Genomic DNA, 27,447 nt, shown 5'->3' with positions numbered 1-27,447 from the left:
TTCTGAATGCAAATTCCCCCCATACCTTACAGACTGTTAATTTTTGAAAATATCATATGGCTGATCGGTCGAAAAACTTTTGACCAAGAAAAAAGAAACATGACGTAAACCCCTCTTTGAAGTTAAATGGTTGCTACCTAATTATCAATCGTCAATTCTTTACTGAAATTTCATGCAATTTTGAATAATATTGATTTGAGCTGAAAAAATGATATATTTTACTTTTTAAATTTGTCGTGCCATGAAAAGATCCTGAAAGCATTGTATCAAATCCTGAAAGCATTGTATCAAAAAAAAATTATATTTCAACAGATCGATGAGACAACTTTCAATGAATTTAATTTTGCATTTATTCATGAGTACCCAAAACTATATGAGAACTGTATTCATAAAGTGTGTGTACATAGTCCAATTAATTATGACTATCTATGACTAATGTGTACACACAATGTGAAATTTTTTTCCGCATCAGCAACACGTGGGAATTTCCCGCCATATTCTCATATCAACACATCATTACGACAGGCTTAGACAGGGTTAGTTATAACAGGAGGTCGAGATCTGCGTATTTGAACCTCTTCTTAAGAAATCTTTATATTTTTATAGCCATTGCAGTGAAAGAAATACTAAATTGACAATTATTCTGTTTGCCAGAGATTTGTTAGTCCAATAATCATGACGTCTTGTAGGCCAACTAATTTTTTGCGTTGACGCCTTCTGTAGTGGACTAGTCTATAGAGATCATAGTCGAATCCAGGGGAGTTCCCGCCCCCCTCCCCCCAAAAAAAATAGATGCTGGATTATATAGGGAATCACTGAAGCATGCCTGATGGAGCCCCCCCCCCCCTTTTTACAAAAAGTTCTGGATCCGCCACTGGAGATGTGTTTGATGTTTGTAAATTGGCAAACAAAAATAGTAGATTAGGACATGTACTCATTTGTTCCGGTGTCAAGATATCTATTTGATGTGGCCGCCCAATCAAATTAATACCTTCACACCTCATAGGAAACTTTAACTTCAACATGGAGAAGTTGTTTTTCCCCCTTAACAATATTATTATCCCTTATCAGTGGCGGATCCAGGGGGAGGGTTCTGGTGGGTTGGAACCCCCCTTTTTTGGACAATCAATGCATTTGAATGGGGAAATGTAGTTGGAATTCCCCCCTTTTAAAATGGCTGGATCGATCTGCCCCTGCTTTTTTGGTGAAATATTGTGGTCAAGCAGCTAGATGAACAAAAAAAAATTTCCCCTTACCTTGTAATGTTAAATTTTGAAGAAGAAAAAAATTTGATCATGTTGATTGAAAGTGTAAAGATAATTCTATCCCGATGAAATATCTGACATCCAGCGGAAATAGTGTTACAGTAGTTATTGTTTTATTTTTATCCGGAAGAAATTATTTCACTATGATATATTTTCCATTGCCATGAAATTCTATCTTGGAAGTTAAAATATTGAATAGTTAATAAAAAAAACCTTAATCTTCAGGCGGATCCAGGGGGGGGGGGGGGGGGTTCCGGGGGTGCGCACCCCCCCCTTTATTTTTGCCGATCAATGCATTTGTATCGGGACATATGTTTTGCACCCCCTGCACCCCCCCTTTGCCCTGGGTTAGCACCCCCCCTTTCGAAAATTCCTGCATCTGCCCCTGATCTTTGCAAATACTATGGAATAATAATAGTGTATTAATTAGTAAATAAAAAAACAAACATGTATTATAGTGGGAAATAATTTCATTGATTGTAATTAAAAATGATTTCCTGAAATATTAAAGTGAATAGCATTCTTTTAAAGAGACAATTATCATGAAACATATATAACAAGTATAAATTTCACAGATCTTAATTGTGAAATAATATCATGATCAATTTAATATGTAAAATAAGGTACTGTGGATTCATTTATTTTCGTGGGTATCAATTTTCGTGGATAGAGAAAAAAAGGCATTTCGTGGTATACGTAAATTCGTGGATCGCTGATTACAACAACAAAAAATTAGATACGTAATTCGTGGATTTCTTTTTGATTTATGAGATCATATAACCTCCTTGGTTTGATCAATAATAAAACAAAACAAAAAAGAAGGAATTCATTGAAAAAGTTTTGAATTGTCAAAATCCTCGCTTGGTCATTCTAGTTTAAAGTGTTCATTGATAACTTCGATTACAATAATGGACAGAGACAACTAATTATTTGTTTGTTTTACATTAATAAATTCTTGTCTGAATTCTATAAGGCATTCAAAACTTTATGATTGAAAGCTCATTTCCCTAATCACGATATAATAAACAGTGATATAAGTATAAGGTGTGAAAATAAATGTTCCTGTCATAAACAATATTACCTACGGGCAATATCCCGTACTTAATCCTATTGATTTTTAATCACTGGTAAACCAAACTATGACACGGTAATTGACAACTTGCAGTTATTTTCCATGAACAGTTTTAATCAATTTCAAAAAGTAAATTATCACTGATATTCGATATATTTATTATAGATTTAATCAAAATACTTGTATCTTCTTTCAATAAAAAACACGTGTTATGTTACATTGTTTATCACTAATCAACACTATACTAGAACTGCATAACATAACCGGAAATAAACATCCGACTCCATACACATTTCTCGGGATTATTCTTCGTTGAATTCTTAAATTCGTGGTTCGCTGTGACCCACGAAACCCACGAAAATTGGTATACCACGAATAAAAATGAATCCACAGTAAGTGAAATACAGGTAAAAGTGAGTTGTTTTCAGATCTCAGTACAAATAAAAAAGTAAAGGTAGAAATATAGTAGAAAACAATAAATTTATTTAAATTATAACAAGTGTGGACACAGATGAGTGTGGATAGTATGTATGGATGTTTGACAGTGTCTTATGACAAAATGAGTTCTATGTTTTTTCTATATGGTGTTATTAACTATGTTGCACGATGACAACCAATCTGAGCATTATGAGTGTTATTTATTAAATGTTTTATGCCCCCACCTACAATAGTAGATAGGCATTATGTTTTCTGGTCTGTGGGTCCGTTCGTTCGTTTGTCCCGCTTTAGGTTAAAGTTTTTGGTCAAGGTAGTTTTTGATGAAGCTGAAGTCCAATCAACTCGAAACTTAGTACACATGTTCATTATGATATGATCTTTCTAATTTTTAAGCCAAATTAGACTTTTGACCCCAATTTCACGGTCCATTGAACATAGAAAATGGAAGTGGGAGTTTCAGGTTAAAGTTTTTGGTCAAAGTAGTTTTTGATGAAGCTGAATTCCAATCAACTTGAAACTTACTACACTTGTTGCATATGATATGATCTTTCTAATTTCAAAACTCATAACTGCTCCAAAAGTAATCTGATAGAATTTCAAGCATTTTAAGCCAATATTATCAACATCTACTAATGAGTCTTAATATGTCTACATATCTAAAAAGTCATAGTATTCAAAAGGTAATGCAAAATTATTCCTTTTCATTTTTTTTGTTATATGGATACACATTTGAGTGATACATGTACCAATACAATATTTGTTGTGGTATGAAAGTGCAGTAATTAGCATTTACTGTAACTATGTTAATTCACACAAATTGAAAAATAAACAAATGAATGGACCAGATGCTCCGCAGAGCCCAGCTTTATACGACTGCAGAGGTCGAAGCCTGAACAGTTGGGGCTAGTATTGACACAACATTCAAGCTGGAAACAGCTCTGAGTTTGAATTGTGATTAAATAGATGACACAGCTTAGGTTTCTGACACAGAATGAATGTGGTCTAATGAACTTAAATATTTGTTTTGCTTTTGTGTTAGGAGCAATTCACTATGCTGCTGAATATTAATCCTTTCAAACAAAAATATCTAAAGAAATTTTCTTTTTAATTTCTGAAATGAGAAACATTTAGAGGAGACAAACTTCAGTTAAGAGATCAGAAACTAAAAAAATGTATAATTTTTCCATTTGTAAAAGGGCATACCCTAGAAAGTGCTTGCAATCACTGAATGGTTATTAATGACTGCTTTAATTTATCAGTTGGTAATAAAGTGAATATTGCATTGTATATTGTATAATTGATTTAAGTTGACTGAACAAAGAAAGATAACTCCAATTTTCAAAGAAGATTTCATAAAGCATTGGTATTAGGTAATTCAAGAACCATTCTGGACAAACTCCAATTAAGGGTCTTGAATTTACAAAAATGTTTGTTTTTGGTCCGTAATTATTAGACTGTTTGTCCCATAACCCACACAATATATCCGAACCTTCTACTTATGGTATTAAACATTGTGGTACAATTTCAGAACAATTGAAATACTTATACACAACTTTTTAAACCGACACTAGATTAAAGCTTGTTTTGGGCACCTTTGTACCCCTTATTCCTAAACCTTAGGGACCAAAACCCCCAAAATCAATCCCAAGCTTCCTTTTGTGGTTATAAACGTTGTGTTATAATTTTGTTGATTTCTGTTGACTTATAATAAAGTTATTATCCAGAAACCATCTTTCGGACAGGATACCAATTTACGACCCCAAATTTTTTGTGGTTGTATAAAAATGTTGAACATGTGCAATGAAGTATAGTTTTAGAAATCGATAAGGGAGCTACCATTTGATTTTTATGGGGGGGGGGGGGCTAGGATGAAAAATTTTGTCCTGCCTTTTTTTTTAGTTGTAATCTCTGTCCTGCCTTTTTATTTTTCAGTCTTTCACATCCAAAATTTTATGGAAATATTCTTTATAAAGCACAGAAATGTCAGTATTCTCCTCAGAAACTAACAAAACCTTTAAATAGACTTATTAAAAGGGGATATAGTTACGATACTGTTGTCAGGTCATTAAAGATTGCATATTTTGGCTTTAACATTGATTCACTGATAGGGTCTTTGCATCGGAACTAAACACATTTATTTCTAAAAAAACAGTTGTTGGCATGACACGGGTTATGTTCTTCTCGTATATTTTATGATAGTATGATACTAAACCCCTAACGGGAGGGATTGTACCTGATATTCATATGATGAAGACATAATCTTTCAATCAGTTTAATTGAGGTCTGGAGCTGGCATGTCAGTTAACTGCTAGTAGTCTGTTGTTATTTATGTATTATTGTCATTTTATTTATTTTCTTTTGTTACATCTTTTGACATCAGACTCGGACTTCTCTTGAACTGAATTTTAATGTGCGTATTGTTATTCTTTTACTTTTCTACATTGGCTAGAGGTATAGGGGGAGGGTTGAGATCTCATAAACATGTTTAACCCCGCCGCAATTTTGCGCCTGTCCCAAGTCAGGAGCCTCTGGCCTTTGTTAGTCTTGTATGATTTTAATTTTTAGTTTCTTGTGTATAATTCGGAGTTTAGTATGACGTCCATTATCACTGTACTATTATGCATATTTTAGGGGCCAGCTGAAGGACACCTACGGGTGCGGGAATTCTCGCTACATTGAAGACCCATTGGTTGCCTTCGGCTGTTGTTTGCTCTATGGTCGGGTGGTTGTCGCTTTGACATATTCACCATTTCCTTTCTCAATTTTACTATTCGGTCCTGCCTCTTTTTTTCTTAGCTTATCCTGACTTTTTTACAACAATTGTCATCCTGCCTTTTTTTTTTTTGCCAAGTTACTCATCCTGCCTTTTTTTTTTACTCAAAATCCTGTCCTGCCTTTTTTTTCAAATTTCATCCTAGCTCCCCCCATAAAAATCAAATGGTAGCTCCCTTAGACTGGATAGGCCTTATAATTTTTTTCCCTCCTAATTGAAGGACCGTTTACACTCAGGGCCGAGTCATCAGCAGGCAATACAGATGTATTAAAACAACCTAGCATCATATTGCTAGTAGTGGGAGTAGCATTGTCCGGTAAATTTGTTCCCACTTTTTTTTATAAAATGTATGGTTCAAATCAAAATAGAATGCTTTTATCTCCTGAATACTTACATTGTACATAGAGATGATACTACTTTGACAAATCCTTGTCCATTAGAGTTGTCTGTCAAATCTTAATTTCACAAAGAATGAATTGCATAACAATGAACTGAGCTCAAAGCAAAGTACTTTAATAATACACTTAGACAAAGAGCTAAATCCAGTGATATACTTTGTACTACAGGTCCTTCATGACCATTCATCCACCCAAACCATATCTCAATAACATTCCATACTACATGATTGGATTCAGAAGTCCTGAAAAAGACATGACTTTTTTTATCTTGTTTTAAGTATATATGCACAGGTTAAACCTTTATTGTGGATATAATCATTCAGTATCTAGCAACTTCATGCACAAATTGATATAGGTTGATTGCTCCTCTGTTGGAAATTAGAACACACCTCCATCTAATTTTAGTCAACTGACGAAGAAAAATTCAAAACTATATAAAATGTTATCTAAGACTTGTCAGTGTCTATTTCCTTTGCCACTGAATAAGATTCCATATTTACAACCAATGAAAATCAAATATCCCTCTAATAGACTTAGCATTGAAATCGTTTTCTAAAATGGTAGTTACATACCTGCCAACTTTTCAAAATGCCCATGGGGGTTTTGCGTGCAAGATGGCTGTCATAGTCCTAAAAAACCTTCAAGGGGGCCTGCAAATACATTTTAATGTTGTTTTTTGGCTTCTTCATACTTTTATAAGCCTATAGTCATTGTAAAATTAGTTGTTTTGTTTAAATTGTGGACAAAACTGATCTTTCAAAATTTCAATTTCGGAGCCTCCATGGGGGAAATCCCCCGCAAATAGTGACAGTTGGCAGGTATGTAGTTATGTGGAACCTGGAACTAAAAAAATTGAAACAATATATCTTAAATATTTCAAATGCATGTACATTTAATAATTCTCCAAAATTCACTTTATTTTTCCTTTTTTGGTTTTCTGTTGGAGACTGTATATTGACCTCTATGTAGCCTTTTCAACTTATAAAAGGGGGGATACATTTCCATAGAATTAAACTTTTCTGAAAGAATTGATTCCATTTATTTTCAATAAACAATAAATATTGAAGTCTATAACAGGCATCTAGGAACAGGCTCAACATTATTTCTAAACATGTATTAATATATACCAAAATGTGGACAAACCTACATTAAATATTCTACTTCAACGACTTTAATTAGTGGAGTAGATCAAATTAAAAAGTCACAATGGTTAAAAACTCCAATGGCAGTCTTTCCTGCTAAAATCTTGATGTGTAGAATGTGATATACCATTTTTGGGTCTATATACTGTCCTTTAAATTTAGGTCATTTTGACACGGCAAAATATGAAAAAAAATGTAAACTATGGTCTGGAAAGCACACAGTTTGTGATATTTTAAGGTATCTTTACTAAGAAAACCTGCAAATCTCAGTGGCAGATCCAGAACTTTTCAAAAAGGGGGGCTCTGATGGACCAGAGGGTTGCCCACTCCCATCAAGCTTCAATGATTTCTTACATATATGTCATAAGCTAAATTTCCCCCACCCCCTTGGTCTGTCTATGCATCTGTTTATCGTTCTGCGAAATAGTACTAATACTAATTTTTCCCCTCCCTTACCTGGCCCTAGACAGTTGCTTACCTTTGTAAACATTTTATAATTATAGTCAGGTATATATTGATTGAGAGTAACTTACATAGTAGTTAATGGGACTCTTTTTCACACGGTTCTGTGAAATATAATACGGCAAATATATACCCGTACATACTATCCGCATAACACAGAAATCTGATAGATTTTCACTCCTCTGGGAAAAATCAACCTGTGAAATGAAATACCATGCCTGGAAAAAAATTACCGGGACAAATTATCCTCAGGATAAAATATCACAGAGGACGAAATAAACCGTATCATTACATGAGAAGCCGGTTTGGTTACAAATAATTATGTCACGTGAAGGCGCACTGACGTCACAATTTGCATTAATTTTGCAATACACTACAGTTCACTCATACAGAACCCATTATCATGCAAACATGCAACGTGAATGTGATTGGTTATCAAATAATACAGAATTTATGCACGTACAGTTAATATAGAAGAAATTAGTTCATCAAATGTGAGTTCGTGATCTTGTGGTTAAGACCGATGGCTACAGTGCTGAAAGTCCTGAGTTAGATTCTTACTTGGGGTGCTAAAAATATCAGTACATCAGAAGGGTAATTTTCACCCTCTCACACACATCTTTGTTAATGTTCCGGGATTGTTGAAAACTTGCATATTCATCAATATTTGATTTTGTGGTTTTAACAATCCAGACAGACAAATAGCAATAAGGTGTTTAGGAAAACATGACCTAAAACCTCCTTCATATATGACAAAAATACATGGGAACTCATATTGAATGGTCAAATGTGTTCAATATGAAAATTGAAATTAAGATGGTAAAATCAAATATTAGCCGTTACTGTAAATGGACTTAAAGTATGACTTTTCAGCAAATTTAAAGGGAAATGACACGGAAGGGGCCAAATAGTGTTCAAGGGGAGCAAATGCTATTTAAATTAGTATGCAGGTTTTAAATATAGAGGGAAGTTGAGTCATCTTTTTGGGTGAAGTTAAATACTGACTAGTGTGTGGTTCTCATTGGGTCTAAGCGTGACCAATATTGACAATTTTTCGCAAGCGTGTAACGTGAAAGTCAAATTATTGTGTCATGAAAACGGGAAATGAGGTCTGTCGTGAAAACGGGAAATGGGGTTCTGCAGGACCCCGGAAATGACAAAAAAATGAAAATTGCTCATGTACATAGTGTAAGCGGGATATGGGAATCTGACAAAACAGTAAGTGGGATCTGGGATCAGAACACCACCCCCCCCCCCCCCCCCCCTCCAATGAGACCCCCTTATGTAGATTTATCTTCTAATTCTATATAAAAAAAACACAACTAAGAACTACGTTTAATTCACTTTGACTACTGATATGCAAACCTAGAAATATTTCATAAAATAGTGATTGAAAGATTCATAACACTTTGAAAGGATAATTCAGACACGTGTTACGCGGGGAGCATGTTTTAAATTTGTTTACAAATAATAATGTCACGTGATCGCGCACTGACCTCAAGTTGCATCGCCCTTACAATTCACTAATACATGACCATTTTCATGCAAACATGCAACGTGAATGTGATTGGTTATCATATAATACAGAAATAATGCATGCACAGTTTAAGAAGAAATTAGTTCAATAAATCGATGCGATTTTCACTTTTGACACGAATAGGTCGGGTTGACATTACTGTCATCGGAGATAATATTGAGATAAATGGGATAAAACGGACCGTCAAAAAGGTCTAGAGGAGCACATCAGTAGAACCTTAACATTAATAAGTAATACTTACCAAAATTTCTCTAATTAAAGAACTATATAACTGAAATTTCACAAAAATAACGGTAAACATTTTGTTGATGGTGATGATGCTATTATCGATCCGTTGAATTCAGGGTCAACGGAATTTTTTGCGTTGCGTTTAAATCATTGAGGCCATCTATTTTTATTGCGGGTTCCACATATATAAATCGGAATTAAAGAAAAAATGGAATGTTGTTAGCAGAATCAAAACAGAAATGATGAACATTGCAACATTTTCAGCAAAATATAAATAGGATGGAGGATCTGTGTATTCACATTATTTGTAAAACTCTCCTTATTCATGTGAAGCGTGTGCTTTACATCGAGGCTTGCTATGCTTATCATTGACGCCACAGTACTTCAACCAATCAGACAATGTTTATTTTGGGCATTTGACTTTTTTTAACTCAGATTTTGGAATATTTTAATCGAAATTATAGAAAAATGGAATGTTGTTAGTACATATAAAATAGAAAATGATGAATACTTTTAGCTAAAGATAATTTGGATGGGGGTTCTGTGTATTCACATTATTTGCACAACTCTCCTTACTGATGCCATATTTTGGAATTTCCGTGACCTAAATGGTTCGCGAAAATTAATATTTTTATATATAGTATAGTAAAAAGCAAGAGTCAGAGATGTAGTTGTTGATAATGTGGAAACCAGATGATTCATAGCATAACAATATATATAGGGGTTACAAGAGTGCAAATATTCGTAATGCATTTTCCTGAGAGTACCAATGGTGTTCCTCATTTTTTTCTCTCGAAGACTACTTAAACTAGGGAAAAATGGGTAGCAGTTCCTGTTTCTAGAAATGCCAGTGTTGCATTACAACCCAAAAAATATATAGGGTCATGAGGCAGAAATTGACTTAAAATGAAGTTGAAAAAGATCGTCTATTTTTTTCGCTTAATGAAAAATGCATATTTTTAATGGCTCTGACATGCAGAAATGCAGGGCTTTCCATTGAAATTGAAGTAGAAGGCTGAATTAAAATTATAAGCAGCTGTAACATGCGTTCGGCGAAGCCGGACGCCCACCAAGCTGTAAGCTTGGTGCCTTACGGCAGGGGGTCTGGGGGCCGCCCAAGGCCCCCAGAAGCTCTGACATAAATAGAGCAAAATCCTGCATTCTCGCAATCTCCTGGCACCTAATTTTATCTTTCAAATGACCATTATTTATGTATGAAATTAAAGAAAGAAAAAAAAAAAACTCAAAGAAATTTCATTTTTAGCTCACCTGGCCCAAAGGGCCAAGTGAGCTTTTCTCATCACTTTGCGTCCGTCGTCCGTCGTCCATCGTCGTCCGGCGTTAGCTTTTACAAAAATCTTCTCCTCTGAAACTACTGGGCCAAATCAAACCAAACTTGGCCACAATCATCAATGGGGTATCTAGTTTAAAAAATGTGTGGCGTGACCCGGTCAACCAACCAAGATGGCCGCCACGGCTAAAAATAGAACATAGGGGTAAAATGCAGTTTTTGGCTTATAACTCAAAAACCAAAGCATTTAGAGCAAATCTGACATGGGGTAAAAATGTTTATTAGGTCAAGATCTATCTGCCCTGAAATTTCAGATGAATCGGTCAATCGGTTGTTGGGTTGCTGCCCCTGAATTGGTAATTTTGAGGAAATTTTGCTGTTTTTGGTTATTATCTTGAATATTATTATAGATAGAGATAAACTATAAACAGCAATATTGTTCAGCACAGTAAGATCTACAAATAAGTCAACATGACCAAAATGGTCAGTTGACCCGTGTAGGAGTTATTGCCCTTTATAGTCAATTTTTAACCTTTTTTTGTAAATTAAAGTAATCTTTTACAAAAATCTTCTCCTCTGAAACTACTGGGCCAAATTAATCCAAACTTGGCCACAATCATCTTTGGGGTATCTAGTTTAAAAAAAGGGTGGCGTGACCTGGTCAATCAACTAAGATGGCCGCCACGGCTAAAAATAGAACATAGGGGTAAAATGCAGTTTTTGGCTTATAACTATGAAACCAAAGCATTTAGAGCAAATCTGACAAGAAGTTAAATTGTTAATCAAGTCAATATCTATCTGCCCTGAAATTTTCAGTTGAATCAGTCAACCCGTTGTTGGGTTGCTGCCCCTGAATTGGTAATTTTGAGGAAATTTTGCTGTTTTTGGTTATTATCTTGAATATTATTATAGATAGAGATAAACTGTAAACAGCAATAATGTTCAGCAAAGTAAGATCTACAAAAAGGTCAACATGACGAAAATGGTCAGTTGACCCGTTTAGGAGTTATTGCCCTTTATAGTAAATTTTTAACCATTTTTCGTAAATTAAAGTAATCTTTTACAAAAATCTTCTCCTCTGAAACTACTTGGCCAAACTAATCCAAACTTGGCCACAATCATCTTTGGGGTATCTAGTTTAAAAAATGTGTGGCATGACTTGGTCAACCAACTAAGATGGCTGCCACAGCTAAAAATAGAACATAGGGGTAAAATGCAGTTTTTGGCTTATAACTATGAAACCAAAGCATTTAGAGCAAATCTGACAAGAAGTTAATTTGTTAATCAAGTCAATATCTATCTGCCCTGAATTTTTCAGATGAATTGGACAAATGGTTGTTGGGTTGCTCCCCTCCAAATGGTAATTTTTAAAGAAATTTTGCCGTTTTTGGTTATCTTGAATACTATTATAGATAGCGATAACTGTAAACAGCAATAATGTTCAGCAAAGTAAGATCTACAAATAAGTCAACATGACCTTAATGGTCAATTGACCCCTTAAGGAGTTATTGCCCTTTATAGTCAATTTTTAACAATTTTCATTAATTTGGTAAATTTATGTAAATTTTTACCAAATATAGTTCTCTGTTACTAATGGGCAAAGTTCATTATAGATAATATTGTAAGAAGCAAAATCGTTCAGAAAGTAAGAACTTCAAACACATCACCATCACCAAAATACAATTTTGTCATGAATCCATTTGTGTCCTTTGTTTAATATGCACATAGACCAAGGTGAGCGACACAGGCTCTTTAGAGCCTCTAGTTTTTTATGTTAGTTTTTTATTTTCATAACCTATGCTTAAAATTCATTTACTTTTAAAGGAGTTTTATTTAAATAATCATCCGGTTTGTTAGAAATCTTGATCGATTTATTTTTGCATAACTACGTGCATTTGTAAACAAATGACCCCCCTTTTCTCTCTAAAGACTGTTACGCGTGTTTAAATCATAATTATTTCTCAAGCATTGACAGAAAATTGATATATCCTTTGATTTTCTCTTTTTTTTTGTAAACTGTTCAATAAGTAGCACTGTAGGATACATAAATCATTAGGAAATGTTATTCATTTGAGGTCGAGTCGACAATATTCTACTTTCGTTTTTGACCTTGATTCTCTGAACACCACGTGGGCTTTGAAAAATGAACTTCAAAAGATACTGTTTTCCAGATTCTGAACAATATGATCTACTACACTTTCTTTAATTTGATTAATAATATTCCATAACATAAGATTGTCATTCTATCTGATTGTCTTCACGTTTCAAAAGCCAAAAAAAGCCAACGAGTTAATGACCATTGGAACGTCTCTATTGTTATCGTTCAATGACCACCGGAACGTCTCTCTTGTTATCTTTGAAAAGAAACGATGCATTCTGACTTTAAATAGACAACCAATCAGTGACCTGAATTCATGTGAACTATATTTAGCCCAAGGTAAACACTGACTTTTCATCCTTGTTTATCGTGACCGCGACTTTGCAACAATACGTCTCTCGGCTGCCTGTAAACATTTGAAAAAGATATTTTTTTCTTTTTGAATTTATATTTTTGTCAGTGAAGTAGCCGGCACTTGAAGCCACCGTAAGCGGCGGATTTCCGCCGGCTACCGGCTTCAATGGAAAGCCACCGTAAGCGGCGGATTTCCGCCGGCTACCGGCTTCAATGGAAAGCCCTGGAAATGTAAGGTATTTTTTATATGTCGTGAAATGTGAATATGATTTTCTGCAATTTTTAAACCTAATTGGATAAGCTATCGATTCAATATAATTCCAATCCTGTATCATACAATCAGAAGCCATATAGGATTCTATTCTGAGCACTTGCCGGTAAAATTTAAACAAATAATTGCGCTCTTGTAACCATAGGAACAAAAACAATTTCAACAGCTGGATAGTATTTACCTGTGAAATATTTTCTGTCTTATTATTAAATCATGTTTTAAGTCATCTTTTTATGTAAGTTAACATAAAAAATTAAAAATAAAGGAAAAATTTCACTATGAAATAGATTCAGAAATATTCTTTAAAATATAAATTGCTCATAATTACCTCCTTTGATTGATAAATTATGCGAATATGTTCTACCTTGGTGAAACATTTATGATAATGGTCAAGTTTATTTTGATTGTGAGTACCTTACATTGTAGACTATGGGACTGTATTTCATAAGATTCTGTAAAATATTGAACGGAAAATATATAGTGGTAAATACTATCTGCATAAGAGAGATAGAATTTTACTCCTGTGGATAAAATCTATGTGAAATACCATGTCTGGAAAAAAAGTACTGACAAATTATCCCCAGGATAAGATAACAGAGGAAGAAAAAAAAACCGTTACCAAAGGCTAAAAAAAACAATGTTAACGTTTTTTCCAAAAAAATAATTCTTAATTATTTTTTTTTAAAGGACTTTTTAGCCAACCTGTCACAACACACCGTGATTCTAACAAACAAGGTATTAATTAGGCATGGTCGAAGAGTGTTTATCATTGCTTTATTTAAGAATTGAATGCTTCTTTTTGTAAATTTATTGGGGTGTAAAAGCGTTGACCGAAGTACATTTTGTATGAAGCGCATAAGCGCTTCATTCTAAAAATGTACGCACGGTCAACGCTTTTTCAACCCTATAAAGTTACAAAAAGAAGCATTCAATACTTATAATTACATTTTTTAGCTATGATCATGAAAACACGAATTTTATATATTTTATTATTTAATTCACCTGTGCACTTTATTGTTGGAGCACGTGTTATCATGAGTGAAAAGTTGTATTGAGCAATGCAACTGCTTACGGAATAACACGTGATGTGCAGTTAGCCAATCAGAATAAAATATTATAATGAAACATACATCTAATTTAATTATTAAACAATATCAAATTTATAAAAACTTGCGTTGTAAAATGTTCTCCTTTTTCAAGGCACTATAATCTGGGCTTTCAGTATAAAATAAGAAGTTGTGGTATGCTTGCTTATGAACGACACTCCTCCTATAAAGACAAAATGTTGTTGTTAAAGAGATATTTTGACATTGTGCTATACAGATGATATGGATAATGTTGTTTTCAACATTCAGCTTCAGATGCATATTCAGGATATACATTTTAATGTAATATGATATCTTACTTATACAAAAATCTAATCTGGATTAAAACAAATGAGGGTTATAATCCTGAGATGGGCAGCACTAATAAAAGTAGTCATAATTATTCATGTTGTATTTTCTAGGGCTAAAGGAACTTGTCATTCAGTTCAAGTTGCACACTAGATGGTTTGGATGTTGGAAAGTTTGATTAGGGTTGCTGTCTCATTGGAAATTTAGCTACATCCCATGATCTGTTTCCTAACATGGCAATCATCAGCAATCATCAGCAGGACATTTCAATCTTTTAAAAAATTAACTCATACTAAAATATTTCTTACCCCAACTCTTTTTGGTACCCACAATTTCAGCCTGGTCAGCAAAGCACTTTTCATCTGCATAATCCGAACAAATATCCCCCTCTGTGTAGCTGAGTTTGCAATTTGGTATTCTGGTGGTCTTTTTTTCATCTATCACTGATTTTATTTCAAATAACAGCTGGGGATTTCCAGGTAGTTTTTAGCCTCACCAGCCATGCTAAATATTATCTACTGGAAACATGCACATTCATGACATTTCAATTCAAATATTCAACTTACAGAATTCCTGATCATAACGTATTAATCTAGTTTTTCATATATATTTTTTAGAGAAATGAAGAAGAAAGGGGTGAAAAGGGATAAATCTAAAAGCATCAAACAGAATAGAACTGGTAACTATATTCTATGTATAAGCAACCTGTTTCATGTTAAGGTTTTTGTTTTGCCTCAATCCTGATATGGATCCATGATCAAGGTTAAGTTTGCATTGTCAATACAGTATCTCAGGTACTGTGGATTCATTATTAATCCATGGATACCAATTTTTTAGGGTACAAGTGAACCACAAATTTCTATAAAATTGTATCCAGTGTTTGCAGGAACCAGGAAATCGCATACCCACAAAAAAGCAAGGTTTCCGTAATCCACAAAATGGGCACTAAAATAAATGAATGCACAGTACATTAAGAAAGGCCACCTATATTTGTTCTATGTAATGAATGTTAAGGTGTCCATTTCCAACTGGCAGGTTCCTCTGGTCTTGACCCCATTTACATTGTTCATTTAACAATGCTTAGTTTTTATACGACCGCAAATTTTGAAAAATTTTTCATCGTATATTGCTATCACGTTGGCGTCTGCGTCGTCGTCGTCGTCGTCCGAATACTTTGTTTTCGCACTCTAACTTTAGTAAAAGTGAATGAAAATCTATGAAATTTTAACACAAGGTTATGACCACAAAAGGAAGGTTGGTATTGATTTTGGGAGTTTTGGTCCCAACATTTTAGGAATTAGGGGCCAAAAAGGGCCCAAATAAGCATTATTCTTGGTTTTCGCACAATAACTTTAGTTTAAGTAAATAGAAATCAATGAAATTTAAACACAATGTTAATGACTACAAAAGGAAGGTTGGTATTGATTTTGGGAGTTTAGGTCCCAACAGTTTAGGAATTAGGGTCCAAAAAGGGACCCAAATAAGCATTTTTCTTGGTTTTCGCACCATAACGTTAGTATAAGTAAATAGAAATTTATGAAATTTAAACACAAGGTTTATGACCATAAAAGGAAGGTTGGTGTTGATTTTGGGAGTTTTGGTCCCAACAGAATAAGGGGCCCAAAGGGTCCAAAATTAAACTTTGTTTGATTTCATCAAAATTGAATAATTGGGGTTCTTTGATATGCCGAATCTAACTGTCATGACTGTGTATGTAGATTCTTAACTTATGGTCCCGTTTTCAAATTGGTCTACATTAAGGTCCAAAGTGTCCAAAATTAAACTTTGTTTGACTTCATCAAAAATTGAATAAATGGGGTTCTTTGATATACCAAATCTAACTGTGTATGTAGATTCTTCATTTTTGGTCCTGTTTTCAAATTGGTCTACACTAAAGTCCAAAGGGTCCAAAATTAAACTTAGTCTGATTTTAACAAAAATTGAAATCTTGGGGTTCTTTGATATGCTGAATCCAAAAATGTACTTAGATTTTTTATTATGGGCCCAGTTTTCAAGTTGGTCCAAATCAGGATCTAAAATTATTATATTAAGTATTGTGCGATAGCAAGTCTTTTCAATTGCACAGTATTGCGCAATGGCAAGAAATATCTAATTGCACAATATTGTGAAATAGCAAATTTTTTTTTAATTAGAGTTATCTTTCTTTGTCCAGAATAGTAAGCAAGAAATATCTAATTGCAAAATATTGTGCAATAGCAAGATTTTTTTTTAATTGGAGTTATCTTTCTTTGTCCAGAATCAACTTAAATCTTTGTTATATACAATATACAATGTATATTCACTTTTTACTACCAACTGATAAATTAAAATAATCTTTACCATTCAGTGATAACAAGCAGTTTTTTTACATCTTAATATTTTATGATGTATTTAAATGAGTAGTTATTGTTGCAAACTCCATTAGAAATTTTGATTGAGATTAGTTTTGGAATAAGGGAAAGGGGGATGTGATTAAAAAAATTGGGTTCAATTTTTCTCATTTGAAATTTCATAAAAAAAAAGAAAATTTCTTCAGACATTTTTTTGAGAGGATTAATATTCAACAGCATAGTGAATTGCTCTAAGAGAAAACAAAAATTTTAAGTTCATTAGAACACATTCATTCTGTGTCAGAAACCTATGCTGTGTCAACTATTTAATCACAATCCAAATTTAGAGCTGAATCCAGCTTGAATGTTGTGTCCATACTTGCCCCAACCGTTCAGGGTTCAACCTCTGCGGTCGTATAAAGCTACGCCCTGCGGAGCATCTGGTTGTGATTTGGTCTTATTTCTAGAATATGGTAATTATATTTGCTGTATGGAATCATTCTAAGTAGCACATGTCTATAGACTAACAGGGTTCATATAATCACGATCTTCAAGGTTAATTGTTCAATGGCAGTTTTCCTGATTTTGTTGGTTTATCAGATACTATAAGCAATAAGTCAACTATATTTGGTGTATGAATTGATTATAAGTTTTACATGTAAGTCTGGCAGGGTTCATATGACCTTGACCTCATTTCCATTGGTCAATGTTAAGATTTTATGGTTTGATCTGTTTCTCAGATACCATTTATATAAGTGATAGGACCTCTATTTTTGGTGTATTGAATGATAGTAAGGTTTAAATGTCAGTCTGACATGATTCATCAGTCCATGACCTCATTATTACAGAACATTGATAATGTTAAATTTATATGACCTTCATAATACAGACTTTCAACATAAAATGAATGATAAATAAAACAGTAGATATTTCAGTGTGTACACTCTTATTTTTCTCATTTAATGGATACTTGGTACTGGTAAAATCAACAGATAACTGCTCCAGATGCACATTTTGACAATATGTATATCCTGTAATGCTAAAGACCAATAATTTAAAGGTCCAAAACCTAATTTACATTGATGAACTGATAAAACCAGAAAGTAACAAAAAAAAAAGCCAAACTTGGACAAGGAGTCTGAGCTATTTATGAAGTATAAATGGACCATAATTTGGTATTCAGCCTTTGGTTTCTTTTTGTATCCTTTTTTATAAGTTCTAAAATTTTAACTTTTATTTTGTGGGTTATGTTGGTGTTAGAATAGTATGAATGAAACAATTACATTTTGATTCACCGTTTACGTGACAGGAAACCAAACAGGAAACCAATCTTTATTTTCTTTATTTTGCACAATATAATTCAAAAGGCATAAATAAACACCATTACTAGTGTTACTTGCTTCATGTTAATATTTAAAATCTATTTTCAATGTTATATTAAAGTTTTTTTTAAACGTGACAGGAAACCATAAGAAACCGAAAGCATTTTTTTAGTTTTATTTTATTGCAAAATCTGCTTAAAATAATCTGAACAGTATACTTTTTCTTAAAATCCATCTTAAATGTAACAGTATTATAAAACTCCTAAATATGTGCTTGTTTTGAAAACAATTATTACAATTTATTCAGAATTTTCCATATTTTCTTCATTGATACAGGATACCATAATCGTTGTATCTTGATGTTTGGCCAAAAAAATATATTTATATTTGGTTTTGAAATTCCAGTTATATAAAATTTATTCCAAATCATTGGCAATGTAAAATTCTTTAAATCCAGTAAAGAAAAAAACTTTTAACTTGGAATTAAAATCTTTAAAATAGGCACCATGTGATATTTGTGACCTGTACACCATCTACATGGTTTCCACATTTTAACCTACTTTAGTGGGCTAAAATCAATAAAGTACTTCCTTTCAAGTCATGCCTGGTAAAAGTTTACTTTTCCTTTGACAAGTTTATTGTGTTTCTGAAAAGTGTTTGCAGAACATGAATAAAAAAAAATAATTAAAAATTGTGACAAAGTTACCAACTTTGTACATTCCTAGTGTAACGGTATATTAACATGCATTTTTCATTTAATTATCTTTATTCACCTAAAATATCCAGTAATATTTACTGCTGAAGCAAAATCAATCCAACGAACATCGGCACCATGATAAGAGACGTAATTTCGATTGAATTTTCCAAGGACCCTTTACATCGTTATTGGGAAACGTAGTGTGTTTAAACGTCGGTCAAATTTGAAATCGATTTTGTCAAGTCATTGGGCATTTATTTTCACACAAGATCGTATGTAACATTATGCACATAGGAATAATAATAGACCCCCGGCGCAATCTCTTTGAAAATTGTATTTTCCTTTTTTAAACAAGTCGAAACAAGTCTACAGATTATGTTTGCTAACATCCCGTTGGAAACAAAAACAATGTTTAGAACTAGTATATCGTATGTCCGGCTGTAAGGGTGTGATCACATGTTAGTCACATGTTTCACGTATGACCGGAAATGATTAGAACTTAACGACAAAAACAATTTTAATAAATAACTGGACTTCTGTTTCGTGTGAAATGTAACGCATAACGATAACGTCATTTTCTTATTTAATTATTACGAAGATCAAAACAAGAATGTAAATCATCTCTGATTTACCTGTTTGAACATCTCGCGAGAGTTCATATTTGCATATTGTTTTTAAGAATTCTATTACAACAAAGCAGATTACATCATCTAAAATTTGCGTTACGAAATCGGACACAAAAATCACGCCACTGTTCTTACATCTGCTACATAAATATTTATAGTTCTCGGCATTTTCTTCTCACTATTCTTATTGGTCGATGTTCTTTGTTATTTGAAAGCAAAAGTTACGAATTTGCCGGTGAAGATTATCTATAAATCAGTCAGCGTTATGCTCTTCGGAAGCAAAAAGTAACGCGAGAAACGACACAAAAATACGGTTGTAGAATCTTTGAAATTCGTATATTTCAATTTTTAAAGGCAGTGCTTTAAGGCCTGACTTTCAAGTCATGAGGTTCATCTTTCCTTACGCAAATCTTTGCTGGGGGTCATTTTGCAAGAAATAGATCCGGAAATGTTTAAATTTCTCCTCTACTTTTTGTGGTATGTATTGGTTTTTGTTCCTTTCATTTACATTGGGAAATAAAGAAATGATCAGTGTGTATTGTTCGTTTTAAAAATCTGTTTATTAATGTGTCTTTTGCATTATAAGCAGTCAATCTGATTACAAACTATCATTATTCGAATTCCGTGTGGAAAGAGGTCCGTTCAATTTCGAGTACTATTTGCGATCTAAAGATATTTTAAAATCATTTCACTCGTTGATATAACATGATATTATAATTAAAAGTCGACTGACCGTGAATTATATTGCATAATATACAATTTAAAGTATTTCTGTACGTGAAGCCGTATGACGTTATAGTTATTTCGGTCTCAGTTATGTAAAATATGAAATTATCGTTCCTGAATAGGGTTCCACTAATTAAAGACAAGAAGCGTCAAAAAGTGATAAGAAGCGACAATAAAATTAAAATAGCGATAAGAAGCGACAATATAATTAATTTAGCGAGAAGAAGCGTCAAGAAGACTATATAGCGACTATACATAAATAAAAAAAATGTCATTGCAACAACTTATTCCCCATAGATATTAAAAAAAACCATGCATTATTTTTTATTATAGGGGCGGTTATTAAACATTTTTTTATATTACTGTACATTGATAGATAAAAATATGTTTTTATTAAGAAGAAAGGGATTAGTTTTTATTAGATATAAAAAAAATATATTTTATGCACACGCTAAAAATTGGCCATCAAAACAAAAAAATTTCAATTTCCTTTTAAAGAATTTATTGAATCAAAACCATGCAATATCATTTCCTTTCTAACAGTGAAATTTTTCCTTTTCATAGGGACATATTTGATAGGTGTAGCTTCACCCTATCACATCAAATGAGAATAGCCTCGTGAGAGAATTACGATTCGCTTGTCCCTTGTTAGTTATTGTCGCTTCGTCACTAAATTAAACTTCTTGTCGCTGTTTGTCTCTAAAATTCTTCTTGTCTCTTATTGGATTCTTTCATCTGAAGATTTGTTTGTTACTTCAAACTTATCTAATTTATTGCACTCCCTTTTTGAAGAACGAAAGAAAATTATAGAAAATATTGTTGTTTGAAAAAGAAAAAAAAAATAGAAGAAAAAATATATATAGATATATATATATAGGAAATAAAATTGATCAGGAGTTGTCTCCCATAGACATAGAACTATAAAGATTTATGTAATTTCTCCAGGTCACAGTGGCACCCATAACTATGTTTTGTCAATAACTTGATTTATATCAGGTTAATTAGTGAAAATGTGTATTCATGTGTTTTTTTTTTTTTTGTTTAAATGTACTTTAATCATTCTAATCATTTTCTGTGCTTTATTTTGTAATTCATTTGATTGTATAGCTCAAATTTTGGGCACCATGATTGGTTAATAAAATTATCTTATCTTATCTATTAGTGAGACCAGTCAGTTCCGTCCTTAACTTCCGTTTTTGCACTGCAAAACAATCACACAATTAACGATGCCTAGTCCTTGTTGGTGTGTACCTGAGTGTCATTTAAGAGGAGGACTTGCATTTCTAAATGACTTAATAAGAAGGAAAAGTTGGATCAACGCCATGGCTCAAATGTAGATTGTCATGTGCGATGCAATCGTAGAACCCATATCAATCAGCTGTTGTTTGCAAGGCACATTTTACTGAAAACGACTACGTTCAGGAAACTATTCATGGTAAAACTTTATTTTCTTTAAGAAATATATACTGTTATTTATATAATCGCCATGCAAGTAAACCAAAGTCTGTTTGCAACCGCAATTATCGTTTTAGAATAAAAAGGGGGGTGAATTCAAGTCGTCATAACTTTTGGGATTACGATTCAATATCATCTGTTTGACATTTTTTGGTTAATACTACCAGAGACATATAATACATTGTATTATATGTCTCTGATACTACAATTGTATGGTTTTTCTACAAGAGATATATTATACTGATAATTATTTTAGCAGTAATTATGTAAATTTCGGTTGTAATGACAAGAATTCATGAGCTATGCCTCGGGCTTTCTTGAAAAATATCAATGACAATGTAAACAGGAACAAAACATTGACATGAATGATGCTCTCCACCTATGTTATAGTTATTTAGGTATGTGTGTTGCACAAGTCTTTCACAAGTTTCAAAAAAGCTAATGTTATAAAACTTTTTTCAGGGCTCATACCCACTTTATAGAGACTTGTCTACTGCCATGCATTCCCATCCTATTTTCATGCACCATTTGTAAGCAAGAGACTGAATGGTTTACAAAATTAAAAATCAGGACGGTGTCCCGTTAAACCAAAAGAACTAAACTGGATGAATATTGTAGGAGAAATCTAGAGGAAAGTTTTGATTTGTGAAATTGGTTTTCCTGAACAGATGTACATTCATCCTGCAGGAAAGATTTATAACTGTCCACCACCAACTGACGAGCTAATGTTGAGCTTCACAGATGGAATTACTCAAACACCATAAATGCCTATGTTTTCAGCACAGATTTCACAAATCATGACACAGCTGTGCATTTTTATGCCCCACCTACGATAGTAGGGGGGCATTATGTTTTCTGGTCTGTGCGTCCGTTCGTCCGTCCGTCTGTCCCTCTTCAGGTTAAAGTTTTTGGTCAAGGTAGTTTTTGATGAAGTTGAAGTCCAATCGACTTCAAACTTGGTACACATGTTCCCTATGATATGATCTTTTTAATTTTAATGCCAAATTAGAGTTTTTACCCCAATGTCACGGTCCACTGAACATGGAAAATGATAGTGCGAGTGGGGCATTCGTGTACTGGGGACACATTCTTGTCTATACCTGTTAAGAGTCGAAAACTAAATATTATTTTTGTGTTAAGAGTCGAAAACTAAATATTATTTTTATATAAATAAACATATATTGTGTCATTTTAGAACTTATATTTTTCCAAAGGATGCATGAATGAAAGTAGTGAAATTCATTTTGCTTTGATATATAGATTTGAATTACAATTGTTCATGTTATTGTAATGCATATAAAAATAAGGAGATGTGGCACAATGTAAATATATGATATTCTGTGAGTTTATCAAACTAAAGGGGATAAGAAATGGGTATAAGCAGTTACAGGACTGTGCTACTGTACAATCTCCAACAATGAGAAAAACTCATACTTTAAAGAGAATTTCATATTTACAAGTAAGTTTTGTTTTTGCATTGAATAATTTTCTTCTATTGTCTTAAAAGCAAATATGGGAAGTGGTTAAAATGCTAATGAGACAGCTTTTATGGCCACCAGATGTCATTGTTACCTTGATTAAAAACTCCTTTTTAGCTCACCTGACCTGACTCATCACTTGGTTTCGTCGTCCATAAACTTTTACAAAAAATCTTCTCTGAAACTACTGTGCCAAGTTTAACCAAACTTACCCAAAATCATCATTGCGGTATCTAATTTAAAAAATGTGTGGTTAGACCCGGTCAACCAACTGAGATGGCCACTATGGCCAAAAATAGAACATACAGGTAAAATGTAGATTTTGGCTTATAACTCTGAAACCAAAGCATTTAGAGCAAATCTGACATAGGGTGAAATTGTCTCTTCAGTGAAGATCTATCTGCCCAGGAACTTTCAGACAAATCTGACAACCCGTTGATGGATTGCTGCCCCCAAATTAGTAATTTGAAGGAAATTTTGCAGAGTTTGGTTATTATCTTAAATATTATTATAGATAGAGATAAACTGTAAACAGCAATAATGTTCTGCAAAGTAAGATCTACAAATAAGTCAATATGACCAAAATTTTAAGTTGACCCCTTAAAGAGTTATTGCCCTTTATAGTCAATTTTTAACAATTTTCATAAATTTTTGTATTTTTTGTTAATTTTTAAAAAATATTTTCAACTGTAAATACTGAGCCATGTTTATTATAGATAGAGATATTTGTAGCACCAAGAATGTTCAGTAAAGAAAGATCTACAAACACATCCCCATCATCAAAAACACAATTTGTCATTTTATATGTGTCCGTTGTTTAATATGCACATAGACCGTCCAAGGTGAGCGACACAGGCTCTTGAGAGTCTCTAGGTCATTAATACAGGTAGATAACTTTATCATGTTTATACTGAAAAATAATTTTGCTTGGAGGGAGAATTTTAAAAAAGTTCTGTCTTCAAAAGAGTTGACATGTTACTATGTACATTAACCATTATGTTACTTGATGTTCTAGCAATACACACAGAACGGAGACTAGTCAATCTTTGTGAATTATTTTTCATAGGATAGGAGTAATTGAATATGTGTATATAATCAATAATTAAAAATAGTTTTATTTACATTAAAAAGGAAAAGTTCTTATGTCTTAAAAATGCATTTCATGGCGAGGTACAGAAAATATACTGTAAACAGTAGACTATAGATATAGGTGAACTAGGTACAAGAGAACTCTAAATCTTAAATACTACAAACCACCTCTGTTCTATGGAAGATAATGATATAACTGGACTAGAAATACACACAACCTGTAATTAACTGCCTTTACAGCGCTTTCGCGCTTTGATTTTTCTAGGGAAGAGTAGCATACACTTGTATGTTAATAAAAATAATGGCATCTTTAGATGTAGTTACAACTTTTCTTACAGTAATTCAAATTTTATCACTTTTCTTTAGTTATAGGAAACGGAGCCCAATAGCAAATTATGGTCCAAATACAATCCATAATTTCAAATGGTATCAAAAACTATATTTCATTTAACAATATCTGGATCAGTATTTCCATGTTATCTGAAAATAAATGTATGCAATAATTCTGAATTCACTGTAGTTTGCATTTTTAAAGATTTTACATGTAGAATAGTTTGTGCATATTCAAAAACTTGTCTTTTCTGTGTTATTTAAAGCACTGCAGTTGATATTTTGTGTTTACAGAAGACAATTCTTCGGTCAGAGAGATATCTGTACAGACAGAGGAGACTTCACCAAACTTGTTATATATAGCTTCTAGGCTATCCACTGATGACATGGGACTCTACCAGAGTATTCTGTCCAAAGATCCTGTACTTCCAGAGGTTTTAATGGATGGAGATGACATTCAGGAAGAAAAAAAGACAAGATCTATTCAAGAATCAGAACAAGGAGAAAATAATTCTACATACAGAGTTGATGACATGTCACCAAAAGGTACCATTTAATTGCCCAAAGGTTCATATGATCAAATGCCATCACTAGATGACGGTACAACCCTTCTCCTGGTAATGTGATATGATTCTTTTCTGAAAGAACTTATTTAGAATATTTTTAATGTTTCTTACCCGGAAAAAACATTCATATTAGACAGCACTGAAGATCAGAGATATTTCTTTATGACCCAAACTGTCTGTTGATACCTTGAAGGAGTTATTGTCATGAAAATAAAAGTTTATGCCAGTCTGCACCAAAAACTTTTTCAACTACTAGTCCAAAGACCAATATTTTGACATTTTTCTTATTTGGTTAAACAAAGTTTTGCAAAAACTTACTAGTCCGAATGAAATTTTACTAGTCTGGGGCATCGGACTAGTGGCTAACCGTGCAGACTGTTATGCTCTTGAAAAACTATTCATTTGCCCTTTAACTGTACATAGTTATGAACCTTTCAAACTAATGAACCTGTTAAAGAACCTAAACAAAAGGATTTTGTATATAGTTTTCCAGATTTTAGTTGACGTTTGTGAATTATAGTCCAGTCTATCATTTCTAATTTTACTCATATTATTCATTTGCTTAAACAAATTACAAAATATGTCAATTATAACATAAGAAAACACATATGGTTATATAGTTGGAGTTCCTAGAATATTGTTGAGAGCAAAAGTTTCATATTTTTTATGTATGTAAATGGTGGCACATATATTGCAAGCCGTTTTACTATTTATTCTAACTTCAAGATATCTAATAAACTTTATAAGATATCTCATATAGTTTATAAGATATCTTATATACCGGGTACTTTATGATATATCTTATATAGTTTATAAGATATCTTATATACTTTATAAGATATCTTATAAAGAAAATTATATGAGATATCTTATAAACGCGACTTCAACCATTATTTTAAAATAATTTTAAATATAAGACGTGTCCTGAACCAATCCAATGAACCATGCAGAGGCTTAATTGATCCGTATTGGTACATATGAATGTTTGATTAATTGAATCTCTTCGTAGATTTAAATGATTATAATCACATGTCTAGTCTAATATTATTTGATACACCTGTTGTTTCGGTTTAGGCTTTTGGCCAAGGCATTCCTCATCAGGTACCCCTAACCCGTATTTTTTAAGTCTAGTTTTAATGATTGTATACATTAGATATTGAATAATATAACTGGGTCATGACACCTGGCGTATTCCTAGATTTTCCTAGATTTTGCCTAACAACTAGGCAAGTTCATAAGAAAGCACTGGCACATTATTGAAAAAGACAAAACTGCTAAACAGCTTTTTCCGAGACCACCCATTATAGCCTACAAGAAGCAAAATAGCTCGAAGGACATGCTTACATCATCAAAACTCGGATAATTCATTGAATAAAACAAAGCTAATACTGTAAACCATACTTTGAAAATCTAGGAATACGCCAGGAGTCGTGCCCCAGTAATATTATTCAGTATCTAATGCATACAATCATTAAAACTAGACTTAACAAGAATGTGTCCCCAGTACACGAATGCCCAACTCGCACTATCATTTTCTATGTTCAGTGGACCGTGAAATTGGGGTAAACCCTCTAATTTGGCATTAAAATGAAAAAGATCATATCATAGGGAACATGTATACTAAGTTTGAAGTCGATTGGACTTCAACTTCATCAAAAACTACCTTGACCAAAAACTTTAACCGGAAGCGGAACAGACGGACGGACGCACAGACCAGAAAACATAATGCCCCTCTACTATCGTAGGTGGGGCATAAAAAATACAGGTTAGGGGTACCTGATGAGGAATGCCTTGGCCAAAAGCCTAAACCGAAACAACAGGTGTATCAAATAATAATAGACTAGATATGTGATTATAATCATTTAAATCTATGAAGGAATTCAATTAATCAAACATTCATATGTACCAATACAGATCAATTAAGCCTCTGCATGGTTCATTGGATTGGTTCAGTACACGTCTTATATTTAAAAGATTTTCAATGCAATTATTTATATAAGATATCTTATAAATTTTAGGAGATATCTTATAAATAATTTTTATATAAGATATCTTATAAAACATATAAGATATCTCATATAATATAAGATATCTTATAAAGAAAA

The 27,447-nt window shown here is 33.0% G+C and overlaps 1 protein-coding gene across 2 annotated transcripts in view; it reads left to right on the top strand.

The window, feature by feature from the left end:
• Positions 1–428: 428 nt before the first annotated feature.
• The window catches only part of LOC139517271 (putative leucine-rich repeat-containing protein DDB_G0290503), a 69,588-nt gene continuing 42,569 nt past the window's right edge, over positions 429–27,447 (top strand). For both annotated transcript variants that reach the window (XM_071308161.1, XM_071308162.1), the window contains exons 1-3: positions 429–536; positions 15,341–15,402; positions 25,071–25,322. In XM_071308161.1, the coding sequence (XP_071164262.1) occupies positions 15,345–15,402; positions 25,071–25,322 (310 nt within the window). In that variant the 5' untranslated portion in view covers positions 429–536; positions 15,341–15,344. The remainder of the gene's footprint in view (positions 537–15,340; positions 15,403–25,070; positions 25,323–27,447) is intronic.

Source organism: Mytilus edulis, chromosome 3 (assembly GCF_963676685.1).
Source record: "Mytilus edulis chromosome 3, xbMytEdul2.2, whole genome shotgun sequence".
NCBI classification, from domain to species: Eukaryota; Metazoa; Mollusca; class Bivalvia; order Mytilida; family Mytilidae; genus Mytilus; species Mytilus edulis.
Note: the sequence above shows the minus strand (reverse complement) of the source record. Positions and strands in the feature narration are given on the sequence as shown.